This window comes from Syngnathoides biaculeatus, chromosome 20 (genome assembly GCF_019802595.1).
Source record: "Syngnathoides biaculeatus isolate LvHL_M chromosome 20, ASM1980259v1, whole genome shotgun sequence".
Classification (NCBI taxonomy): domain Eukaryota; kingdom Metazoa; phylum Chordata; class Actinopteri; order Syngnathiformes; family Syngnathidae; genus Syngnathoides; species Syngnathoides biaculeatus.
In genome coordinates this window covers 10,491,808-10,504,345 of record NC_084659.1, presented here as the reverse complement: position 1 = coordinate 10,504,345, position 12,538 = coordinate 10,491,808, and the positions used below count along the sequence as shown (strand labels likewise).

The window sequence follows — 12,538 nt, the reverse complement described above, 5'->3', positions numbered from 1 at the left end:
AAATAATGCGGTGAGGTTTTTTTTTTTTTTTTTTTTAAATCTAATCTCTCCTAAAACGATCTGCGGTTCCTGCGGGCAGATGCCGTGACACTTCATTTACGGAGTGGTATTCATCATTTACGAGGTGATGTGTTGTTTTTTTTTTCGGTTTTTTTTTTTGTTCTTGCACAGGACTCTTTGCTGAGGCGGCTCGAAACAAAAGGCGCACGCATAAACCCGAGAAAACGAAAGTGCGCACTCATCTGTATTCCAGGGGAACTGCTGCGTGGTTTGCTAACGATGTCTGTCTACAATGAGGAGGATTAGTGTTGCGAGGCCTAATATTTTCTGCCCATCGCTGAATAAGGCGCTTTTGCTATCCGCTACAATGAGCTGGGAAGTTCATAGAATTGATGCAAAGTTTTCCTCCCGACGAAAACAAGGCGCATGTGAGATCCAGTCATCGGTTTAGCATCAAATCATAAGCAATCAAGCAGAATATTTAGCTATCCGGTGCTGCACGGTGCATTGGTATTTTTGTGAAATTACAAAACCGTTTTTTCCTAAAAAAATCACCTTTAACGTCACAGTACTGAACACTTTGGATTTAGCTCATAGATTCACAGTGAATGTCACTTTTGCTTGTTGTTCAAGTCATTAGGTAGTAAGTTTTTTTTTTTTTTTTTTTTTTTTTTTTTAAGGCTAGGCTCTAGTTTAAAACAAGAACAAAAAGAAGTCCATTGACCAAACGTTTGTCGCAAACATTTTCTTCAATCAGTGTTTGCTCCAAGCAGGAATCCCAATGCAGTCAGAGATTAGTTGAAGACTCTACCCTGACACCGACGTGGCAGACGCTGCTCCTGCAGCTGCTTGGTTGGCCGTGATCCATTCCGCACACCTGAAGAGACTTCTCACGCGGACAAGAATTTGGAAGTTCATTTCTCGTCCGACAAAAAAAGATGAATTAAACTCGTCTACTCTCGAGCGGCTTCCGTGCAGTCTCCGAAAACGACTCCTGCGTTGGTAGCTCAGTGGAAACAAGTACTGGGATCCACTTTTTCCATCAGGACAAACGTATGCTTCCGATTTTGTGGTATCAGCTTGGTCCTTGACGGGATGGTTGGATGAGTTTGGTGTGGATGAAGTCCAACCTCAACCCCATCAAACAACTTTGCTACCGCATAGATCCTCTTCAGGATCAATGGATGCAATCAGGAGAAGACTGCGGCGCCGTATTTTAGTATATTGAGTAACAGTTTCGCGCCATTTTAGCTTTTCGGCGTGTACCGAATGTGTTCAAGTGTGCATTAGTTGTTTCCTTCCTTGTGCCCACAGTGGAAGCAACCGTACTTCCTTAGTTAAGTTATGATTCCCAAGCCGACTGGACCGACTGTTCCCCCGGAGCAGGTGGGGGGGATCAGGGGGCTTAGTAAGTGGCTGCAGACAAAGAGTAAAACTCCATACGCGCGCACACACATGTATTACAACTAGGACATGCCATTGATATGGTCGATAACGATTTGATACTGAACCTCAACTATAAACCACATTCCGTTTTAATGCAGGGCCTTAACCCCAATAAAAGTGGTTCTCACAATTTTTTGACCAACTACAACCTAAAAAAATACCACCCAAACGGCATAAAGTGCATATTTTGTTACCGCACGACCTTCGGCCCCGAAATCACACAGCGCTCATTCTTTAGAAGTCATAACCTTAAGTAAATAAGGCAGTATAAAGCCAGAAGGACGTTTCCTTGTGGTGGTTTGCGCCACAGGTCCTTACCAGTTAGGCCCACAATACGTTTTGGAGTTTATCTCCAGGAAACTCGGTTTGACACCTCTAACGCTCAGGTTTCACCTTCCCGCTTCCTTCCTGGTCCTTTAGAGCTATTTCCGAACGGAGCGCGGCTGACTTCCACCGCAGCTGGACTCGCCGCGGACGCGTGAGTCAAAGCAGCTGAAAAATGACACAAAACGTGTGAAACCAATTGTACGAACACATTCCTTTTGGAGAGAAGCCCGGATTTTTCCTCTCAGATGCTCCGAGACTTTAAATCAAATCCATCAATTTGTCCCGTCTGCGCGTTTACGCCCTACATAATAGCACTGTGGAAATATACGGACACATACCGGGACAATGGCTATAGCAGAGCAAAGATGCAGTATTTTGTCGGGCTCTGACTCAGACCTCACCCGCCGCTGTCTCGTTAAAAGAGCAACAGATTGACTTTTTCATTTCAGCGGCAGGCGCACGGATGCCGCGCTCGAACCAATATCCCGTAAGCACGTAGTCGACTCTAGTTAAAGCGGGGATAATGATCTTACTGTGATGAAAATGAGCGGTTACGCGAGCATGAGGTATCATTAAGTCGACGGCGTGCTGAATGGCAGCCAGAAGTGCACAATAGTCAAAATAAATAGGCTTGAACTTCTACGATGGGGAGGGGGGGGAATTTCTATTTAGAAATATCAACCTTCTGAGAATGCATGGCAGGGTCAAACCATTTGAGCTAAATGAAAGTCGACAGTTTTGCGTCCAAATGATGGATGATAAAGTACAGTATGAGATCAGGTGGATTATAAAAGCAATTGTTATAAGTTTGTAAGGTTGTAGAAGAGCCAACGCGTCGTGATGCAAAGATTGTGTTTTTGTCATCTTTTGTATTCTGGATGTCGGAATGACAGAATGGAAGATGAGACTCACCATTTGGGTCTGACTCCGGGGGCTGCCATTGATATCCTCCACCTTCTCATTGGCTGCAGGAGAGAGGACCAGAAGAGATGTTTACTATCCTTGCACAGCATCCAGTCCAGTACGCTCAGGTGCAGGCCGGCACAGAAGCGCCGGGTTAGGTGCACACGCAGCGTAGGAGGGTGTGTGTGCGAGTGTGCGCACAGGGCGTCTGGGAAGCAAAGCTGCCTAATTCGTCAGCTGCTGCCAGAGAATTACTGACAGGCCAGAGCGTGGCCTCATTGTCTGTTTCGGGGCAAGCGGGGAGGGTAAAGTTTCATTCCGACAGAGAGCGAGAGAAAGAGAGAGAGCGAGAGAAAAAGAGTGTGCGAGTTCAAGGAAGTACAAATGACAGGTTTGGGAGGATGGGCAGCATTAGTGAGAAGTAAAAGGAGAAGAAAAAGTCTGTACCGTGACACAAATAGAAGAGGTCGTGATGGAAGTTTTAACGTTCATTTGGAACTCGAATACAGGGGAAAAAAAAAAAAAAAAGTTGTATACATGCCTGGATGCCATAAGTAACGTTGTGCTCATGGCCTGCAGTTCATTTTGAAAACGATACGAGGGCCAGGAAATTGGTAGAAAAAAATTATGAAAGAAGTAAATGTGCATGTAAAGTATTATATATATTTTGCCAGTTATTTGAGCTGAAGGAATTTTAAAAAAAGGATGAATAAAACCAATTGTAGGGTACAACAAAATATACAACTGAGTTAGGTCATTTGTAAATGAGGCTTACAAAAAAAAAAATTAAAAAGTGTCTTAAATTTGTAGATTTGTTCATTTTAATAATCAATTAGTCATTAATTCCCATTATTTTGTTTTATGTATAATTAAATACATTTAATGACACAATTATTAAATAAATCAATTTCATTAAAATGTATAAAATAATTTTAATTTAAAATCAAAATTTTCAATTGTATTTATCCATCATACACAATGCACCGATTATTTAATAAACTGATTTGAATAAGTTAAATGTACAGTACGTAAAATGGATTTCCTATTTTATTACTATCACAATAAATTCTTTATAAATTACTTAATGGGATGAATGAATAAGAAAATAATGAATCAACCATGTGTGAGGAGAAAACATCAAAATGAGTGCAATAAAAGAAAAATCATGAAAAAAAAACCACCACGCTTGATCTTGTAAATGCTCAGTGGGCGGGAATAAAGAATGCAGTGGGACATAGAAAGTTTACAACAGAGGAATGAATCACTTTCGATCTTCACTGGCATCACTTATTAAAATAATGAGTCGACGCACCGGTCGTTATGAAAACTGCCGGCAGATGCTCCGAAACGCTGTTGCCCGAGCCCATTGAAGAGCCAGCTGATCGACTTCAAAGCGTACAAACGTCCCGCTTCATTGCGCGTCGCACAATTTTAACGAGTGTCACTTAGCGCATAATTCCCTGTCAACACAAGTTACACACTCGATACAAGCAAGACCCGCTCTTTGATATTTGATGGCTCTTCAGGTCTTCATAAATCGTTACGTTGCAAAGACCGAGAGAGTAAATGTCTTGGAAAGATGAGCAGCAATTTTGTCGCGATTTGCAAGACGAAAAATAGCACTATTTTATAAAAACATAGAATAATAACAATTAACTATAAAGTAAACAATTTAACAGTCTGTCCATCCTAATAATTCAATAGGCATTGTGCTGCTTCTTTTGCTCTGTGTGTCTTGGCCACTGGGGGGCACTATATGTATATATACACATACAGACATTACTCCATGTCGAATGATGATGGAACAGAGGACAATGTCTGCACATTTTGCAAAAATTTGCGTTCAAATATAAGTTTAAAGGTTAAAAATTTGCACAACGTCGATGCTAGTATGTGAGCTCGTCTATGGCCTTTATCATTAAAATAGTCTTAAGATACCATTTCAAGCAGAACAGCGGTGAGATGTGCCGTAGGTGTGACAGAATTTAAGGTGGAGGTGGGACTGCATCAGGGATTCACTCTGACCCCCTTCCTGTTTGCTGTAGTAATGGATAGGCTGAGCAGTGAAAGCAGGGAGCAGGCGGAGGAACAATTAGAAAGATGGAGGCACGTACTGGAAAGGAGAGGAATGAAGATTAGCCAAAGTAAAACAGAATATATGTGCATAAATAAGAGCTGCGGAGGGGGATGAGTGAAGTTCCAGGGAGAACAGATGGCGAGGGTGGACGACTTCAAATACTTGGGGTCAAAAATACAGAGCAATGGTTAGTGTGGTAAGGAAGTAAAGAAACGGGTGCAAGCAGGATGGAACAGTTGGCGGAAGGTGTCTGGTGTTCTTCTACAGAAGGGTCTCCGCTAGAATGACGGCCAAAGTTTAAGAAACAGTGGTGAGGCCGGCCATGATGTACGGATTAGAGACGGTGGCACTGAAGAAACGACAGGAAGCAGAACTTGGAGGTGGCAGAAATGAAGATGTTGAGGTTCTCGCTCGGAGTGAGCAGGTTGGATAGGATTAGAAATGAGCTCATTAGAGGGACAGCCAAAGTTGGATGTTCGTTCATGTTCAGAGGCGAGAGAGTGAATATATTGGGAGAAGGGTTAAAGAGTGAGAGGAAGACCAAAGAGAAGGTTCATGGATGTTGTGAGAGAGGACATGAGGACAGTGGGTGTCAGAGAGGAAGATGCACGAGATGGGATGGAAAAACATGACACGCTGTGGCGACCCCTAACAGGACAAGCCGAAAGGAAACGAAGAAGAACAAGAAGATTCCAATACAGCTAGCGCTCGTGATGCCAATTTTTGCTTGCAACTCTGCCAAGTGATGACTCACGTCTCTAAAACCTTGTAAGTTGTATCCCTCATAAATTGAGGTACCGGTGTTTCTGGTTGTGAAGATGGTAGAACGGTGTGTGTGTACCTATGATCTGGATGATCTGTGCGAGCAGGACTCCGTCGGTGACGTCCTGGCTCAGGTCCCTGATGAGCCGCGGACAGCCCGACTTGGCCAGGTAGTGATTGGCCCAGTCTGTGTAAATCTGTAACGAGAACATTGCAAGAGCGTTTAGCGAGGTAGATTCACCAATTTGGTAAATGACTCGTTGGATCAACTCAAATAAATTTTGGGCAGGTTTTCCATCCATTTTATTTCCTCCCATGTGATGTGATATAATCCAGTAGGCCTAACTCAAACATATTACTTCCATACTATGTGATATAATTGAGTTGGTCCAATTTAAACTTTGTAATTCTATATCATACAATATAATCGAGTTGGTAAAAAAGCACATTTTTAAAATGCAATTCAAGTCAAAGTTATTTAATAGGCCTCAATCAATTCATATCAGCCCAATTGAAATGACTATATTTAGCAAAATTTCAAATATTTAATTTAACACCGCATTTTCATTCATGACACAAATCTGTTTCTTTTTTTTAATTCAAAAATGAATATAAAAGTAATGTATACATTCAGATTTTTTTACATTGGGACAAAGATTGAATTTTTAAACTTTTAAACAGTCCAATCACATGTTCCGGTTCCACCTCTCAGTTCCTTTATCTGCATCCTCAGCTAGAGAAGGCTGAATAAAGACGACAACAGCACACGATAAATGAATGGTAATGAAACATAAAACCATACACAAAACTAGGTACATAGCAATTGAACGCTAAATCATAAGCACGCACGACGGGAGTGCCGTGATGCGTTGATGAAAGTGGCGCGCATATTAGATACAATAAAGCCGTTTTTACATATTTTACAGCCCCAAAGTGAGTCGTCACGAGCCGACCCCAATGACTCAACTGTTGCTCTTTTCATCTCAATTACCGATTTAGTCATTTGCAATTAATGTTTTACACTGTGGCACAACTTCCACTTTCATTTTCCCGTCCAACTAGTAAAGTGTCGAAGGTGCTGCGTTTAAACTGGCTTCCATTCACGCACTGGAAGACCTTAAAAACACACGGAATAGCTATTATTACTTCGTGAGCGCGAGATGAGAAATCCAATTGACGTGATTCATAATTGGCTGCAAATTTGTATCGAGTGCCATGGATTTATACATCGCTTTATGAGAATCATTCATTGAAATACGGGTTATAAAAGGAGGTTTAAGGAGCATTGGATTGGAAAAGCCATTGTATCAGCAGTCAGACCTCTTAGCAGTCTCTTAGTCTTTCACTGTAGCCCAAAAAGTGACTGATAAGAGACACTTTGTCGGCCCGGCAGCAGACTGAAGCCGACAGCTGCTGCCATTGCGCTGGGCTTGCGGGAGACACAAGACCCGGACCCGTTTCGGCCTCCGGGTGCCCCGCAAACGACCATGCAAGAAGCTGAATGGCGCACTCGTCACACTTTCCACTGCTGCAACACCTGAGCTTCCCTGACACTAATTTGCACCCTAAAATCCCCCATTTTCAGTCATTAAAAATCCCCATCACATAGTTCTATATCTCCATTTCTGTATGGAATGGGTCTGATGGCACCACTCAAGTATGTTTGCCAAAGAAGGAGATGCAAAACGGGGCTGGAAAAAATATATGGCGGCAACTTTCCCTCTAATTTTTGACATACTGTGGTCAGATCGGTGTTATCCGTTGAAGTTTACATGTCTCATTAAAAGATTCAGATTACAGCATTTACATTACCATCAGAAAATTTTAATAACTTTATTTGTGTTTTTTGCAAACTTGCAATGATAATGTCAACAAACAAAAAAATAGATTGCTAACCAAACCAAGCCAACTATGAACGGTAAATTTGCAAGGTCGCCACCAAATTTGTTTCATTTATTTATTTTTTAACCCACAATGATATCCCCGTCTGTTTTTATTGGTGTAAAATTAAACGTTTGCTTGCAGAATAGCTTTAGCAATGCTTGTTGAAGGCTGAATGATGCTCCCAAACAGTTTTAAGGTTAATGTTATGATGTCTCCTATTTTCAAAATACAGAATTAGCTTTTTGTGCACGGTATTGTCTACGCTTTCATCCTCTAACAGGCTGCGCCAAGGTGGAATTTTAACATTATACACCATCTCATCCTGTACTTTCTACTTTGGCTTCAGACCAGACCTTTTTTCCTCAAAAAAAGAGAAAATCTCGTCCAGTTTCACTACTTTTTCTTCATTATTCTTATTCTTATTATTCACACACGCCGACATTCATTAATGCAACAGCATTTCTTTTTTTTTTTTTTTTTTTTTTTTTTTTACACTTTTCCCAATATTATCAAGAGTAAACATTAGCAGCATGTCTAACTCGTCTTTGCTCTACGTTGCCCAGACTGTATTTCTAACTTAAGCACCGGACGGTGTTTGTAGTTATGGGTGTACCCCTTTAAGAGCAGGAGGTGGGCAGTGTCAGGTAAACAAGGAAGTAGAGCGTGTGGGATGGTGTGGTCGAGCAGCAGATTGTTACGCCGTGGTTCACTGCGCTGGATCGGTTTTCATGTGTGCTGAGTGTGCGCTACAAGTGCGCAATTGCGCAGGTGCGCAGCTTAGAGGGAACATTGTATGGCGGTGATATGAGCAAGTCCTCCAAGGTCACTCAATTTCTGATGCACTATGGCGCATATTGCATTCAGAGGGTAAAAAGAACTGCAAATATTGTATCCAATCAGGAGTCAAGTAAACAAACGGATGGAGTTGGAGTCACTCTTGGAACTGGACAACCACAGCACAGTAAAAAAAAAACCAAAAGTTAGAAACAAAGTTACTCCACACCAACACACACATTATAGTGGCAACTCCATTTATCACACTTTTACAGACATCATTTTTTTAAAAAAAAGGACTTATTTGCAATATCTTGATCTTGTCGAGACTGCGGGGGGAGAAAATAGCCAGCTGCCACTGCATCTGCTGTGGCTTTAGAGGAGACTTGGTTAAAAAAAAAAAAAAAGACGGCAAATCTAAAGGTTTACACACTGCGCAAATCCAACCTGGAGGGGTTTGTTTGTTTTCTGCTGCTTAGCGGCTGCATTTGACACGCCGCTTTGTGCCAGCAAAGGCGAATGCTGCAAAAACGGAAGACTCAGCTTACTGGATGGGAATAAAGTTTCACTTGGACAAATAAAACAACTTTGTTGTACCGTAAAAGTTTAGCTGGGTGAGGTAAGGGGTTTGTCTATTTTTTTTTTTTTTTCGGTTCGACAGTGATAGCTTGTATATTGCATTGTCAGTTTGATGAGTTTTTTTTTCCAACCTTGAAATTTCTAGTATTGAATACTATGAGGCAGTGCAACATCTATCTATCTATCTATATCTATCTATCTATCTATCTATCTATCTATATCTATCTATCTATCTATCTATCTATCTATCTATCTATCTATCTATCTATCTATCTATCTATCTATCAGAGCACAGTGCATGATTTGAAAGTGCAGAAGTGGTGCGTCAAGTCGGGACCTTTGCGAGTGGTCGGTGTCGCCTCTCATCCTCATCCCTCCCAGCTGCGTGGCGAGCATCAGACGCCTCGCCAATGCGCTTGATTCATGATTCCTTGGCGACACTGTAGAAGAGTTAAGCCCGCTTGGCTCCTCTCTGCCTCTCCTTTATTTTTTTTTTATCAACCGGTCAAACGACATCAACGACGCAAACAGTGCACACGCGACCGTTAAACACAAACGTTCGTGAAGCAAAGTCCTCCTCCTCCTCCTGCCTCGTTTACCTTCTCCGTAGTCGAGTCCCCCTTCGGCGTGAGACATCTGGAGCGGCTCTCCCATCAGAGAAGATAACCTGCCTTCAGCAGTCTTAATCACAATGCAGCGAATGCATCGGCGCAGGTATTATAGACAGGAGCTGCAGTGTCGCCCTGTAACCTCTAGGGGGAACTGGCAAAGAGCCGGATTGGAGGACCGCATCCCGTTCTGTTCAAGTATGCATCAATGCAGCATCGATGAACGGGTGGGCTCTTTAATCGTGGCAGTGGTCCAGACTTGTCAAATAGATTAAGTTTAACAACGGTCGATGGAGGTGGGGGGGGGGGGGGGGTAACTGAGCATGTACTGTATGTACAATCACTCAGAGTCCGTTTACTAGCGTAAGGCAGTCCGAAACGGGCTAAGTGCCCCCCACCCGTGGCTGCGGCGGGTCGAAAAATTGGCACGGCATCCGCTCTCATGTCAGTCCACAAGGTGATTAAATGCAACATAAAGCTGCTTTTACGGAACCAGCGATGAGCGCACACGGCTGAATGACGTTGGACACATGTGACGTGATGGATGGAGCGCTGAAAAGTTGTTAAATGGGGGGGGGGGGAACGCTCATCTTTGCGAATGAGAAAACACTTCCTGATTCCTTCCATTTTCACTTTGTTGTCCTTCTACCTATCAAAAAAATATCAAATGATGAGCACAGTAGCTGCTAACAACGGAGAAACATTAGGCAGGAAAACCATTTAGCCATTAAACAAGGCTGTGCACTGATGAAATGAAGCTCCAAGTCTCACTTCAACATAGTTCCTTGGCACCTTGACGCAACAAGAATTTGACACAGCAATAATTTTATATTAGACATGGCTCTGGGCTGACTGACGGCGACGAGGTAAGTTTTTCAGTCAAAAAATGGAGTTTTCTCCCCAAAGCATCTCCAAATATACTGGCGTTCACTGTACGTGCAATAAAGGAGTCACAAACTCCAGAACTCCATGTTGGGATAATTAGTTTGTAAATTAAGCAAAGTAAAACCCCACAGGGAGATTTTTCAGAAAAACGTAGACAACCAGATATTTACTTGGCTGTTTAATTTCACACTTTATAGGCCTGGCTGTTCAAAATTACAATACGACGATATTAAGACGGAGGAAGGAAGTGACGTCACTTCTGAAAGCAAAGCATGGCAGCTGTGTCTTCTGGAGGAAACGCGAGCGTGAATCCATTTCCTGGGGTCGTTTGAAAAGACGGACCGCCAGATCCCCGTGATGGCTTCCAGTAAGCATCCAGTACGCCGCTGAAAACCGATTTCCGACAGGATCACCGCGGCGCAGATGGCTTTTGTCTTGTGTTGCGTTGCGGAGCACCTGGAAGCCATTTTGGCCGCACCGGACCTCTTTGAGCGGCGAGTCTGATGCATCTTGATTCCTTCCAAAACTGTCATTACCTTGTCCCGAAAGCGGAATCGGGAGAAGGCCCTTTCCTACGGGAACGCCGGGGCTCCTAATTTCCTTCCAAGTGCTGCAACCCCTCCAAGTGGCGAGTCTCAAAGTTTCCCCCTCGTGGGCTCACCCTCGGCTTGAGGAAATAACAGTGACGGTTAAAGCAAACTTAAATCAGGAGGACGAAGTTGTTGTGACTGTGCCAGCTGTCAATCACGGCAAAAAGCGGGGGTGTATTCAGGAGGGCCGGCGGGGAACGTCCAGCTGTATTTACAAAGCCGATAAGTCAGTTCAGCACACAGCGATAAAACACAAATTTCACGCACCGGCGGATAGAATAAATATGGTTGATCGGGCTGATGCATGAGGGAGCGTAAATGGGGGAAACATGTCAATTGCGCCTTTATTTTTTCACTTCCCTGAAGAAAAAAGCCTTTGAGCGCGCCGCCAAAACTTTACACACAATCCCTCAAAGAGCCGATGAGGAGCATTTATTTCATTTTCAAGACAGAAAACGCAGTACACTGACATGGCGCTAACCGTACTCATAGAGGAGATGGGAAACTGTTTAAAAATCTTCAAGTAAATATGCATTTTTTTCTTTTATGGGGGGGGGGGGGGTGATGCACACAATATTTCGTTATGAAGTGTCCTGGCTGGTGCACCAAAATCTTAAACCAAGGATTCTTAGTGTGATCTGAGTACTACAAGTAGTACAAAGTAACAAGAATTAAAGGGGAAGTCCACTCTTTGAAAATAATTTATCAGATAGGTCACATCATTGGTACAGTAACTTTAAGTTATTGACAGTTATTGTCAGCGCCAATTTCTCACATTTATCCTTATCTGATGAAGAAAGAGAGGTCGGGAAGATGGAGAAATACGTCCATACAGATTTGAACCTGTGGCTGTAAATAATGTAGAATATTCGGATGGTTATTCGGACAGGAATGACGCAGAATCTGACGAGTGAGCTCCGCCGTCGAAGCTCGGCTAACGGCCTCCGCCGGTGCCGAACCTCGGCTAATGGAGAACCATCTGAATATTCAACAATATTGACAGCCACAGGTTCAAATCTGTATGGGAGGCCGCGAGCCGAGCTCCGGCGGCGGTGGAGACGGTTAGCCGAGCTTTGGCAGCGGAGTTCGCACGTCACACTCTGCGTCATTCCCATCCGAAGAACCGTCCGAATATTCAACATTCTTTACAGCCACAGGTTCAAATCTGTATGGACGTATTCCTCCGTCTTCCCGATCAACCAATACTTCTATCTCTTCATCAGAGGAGGATAAATCGGAGAAATCAGCGCTGACAATAACTCTGTGGGAACGTAACCGAGCACAGGACACGTCACATCCGCTCATGTGACTCCCAAATTATCAGCGACCCGGAACATTTAAAATTGACGATATAGGCAACCTTAAATGATATCTGATGAAAATCTTTATTTTAAAGTTACAGTACCAATGACATGACCTATCTGATACATGGTTATTTTCAATGAGTGGCCTTCCCCTTTAAATACAAATAAAATTTGCAACATTTTGGCCACGAAATTCAAACACCTAAAAATGAAGCATATAGCTATGTAAAGGCTTATTATCCCTTTTTTAAAGTTTCCATTTACAGTACATTTTAACTTCTCAAGTACGTACAATATATTTTGTTCAAGTACAATTCAATTGTATTTAATTTAATTCCAGTAAGTACCTTGGCCTCTGGATTTTCGTTCCTGCATTTGAATGGTGGCCCTTTTGGTGGG

At 42.8% G+C, this 12,538-nt stretch overlaps 1 protein-coding gene across 10 annotated transcripts in view; it reads right to left on the bottom strand.

Annotated features, from left to right (window-relative positions):
- The window catches only part of nav3 (neuron navigator 3), a 261,068-nt gene that overhangs the window by 88,527 nt on the left and 160,003 nt on the right, over positions 1–12,538 (bottom strand). For all 10 annotated transcript variants that reach the window (XM_061807752.1, XM_061807753.1, XM_061807755.1 and 7 more), the window contains 2 exons: positions 5,595–5,712; positions 2,686–2,738 (listed from right to left, as the gene is read on the bottom strand). In XM_061807752.1, coding sequence (XP_061663736.1) covers positions 2,686–2,738; positions 5,595–5,712 — 171 coding nt within the window. The remainder of the gene's footprint in view (positions 1–2,685; positions 2,739–5,594; positions 5,713–12,538) is intronic.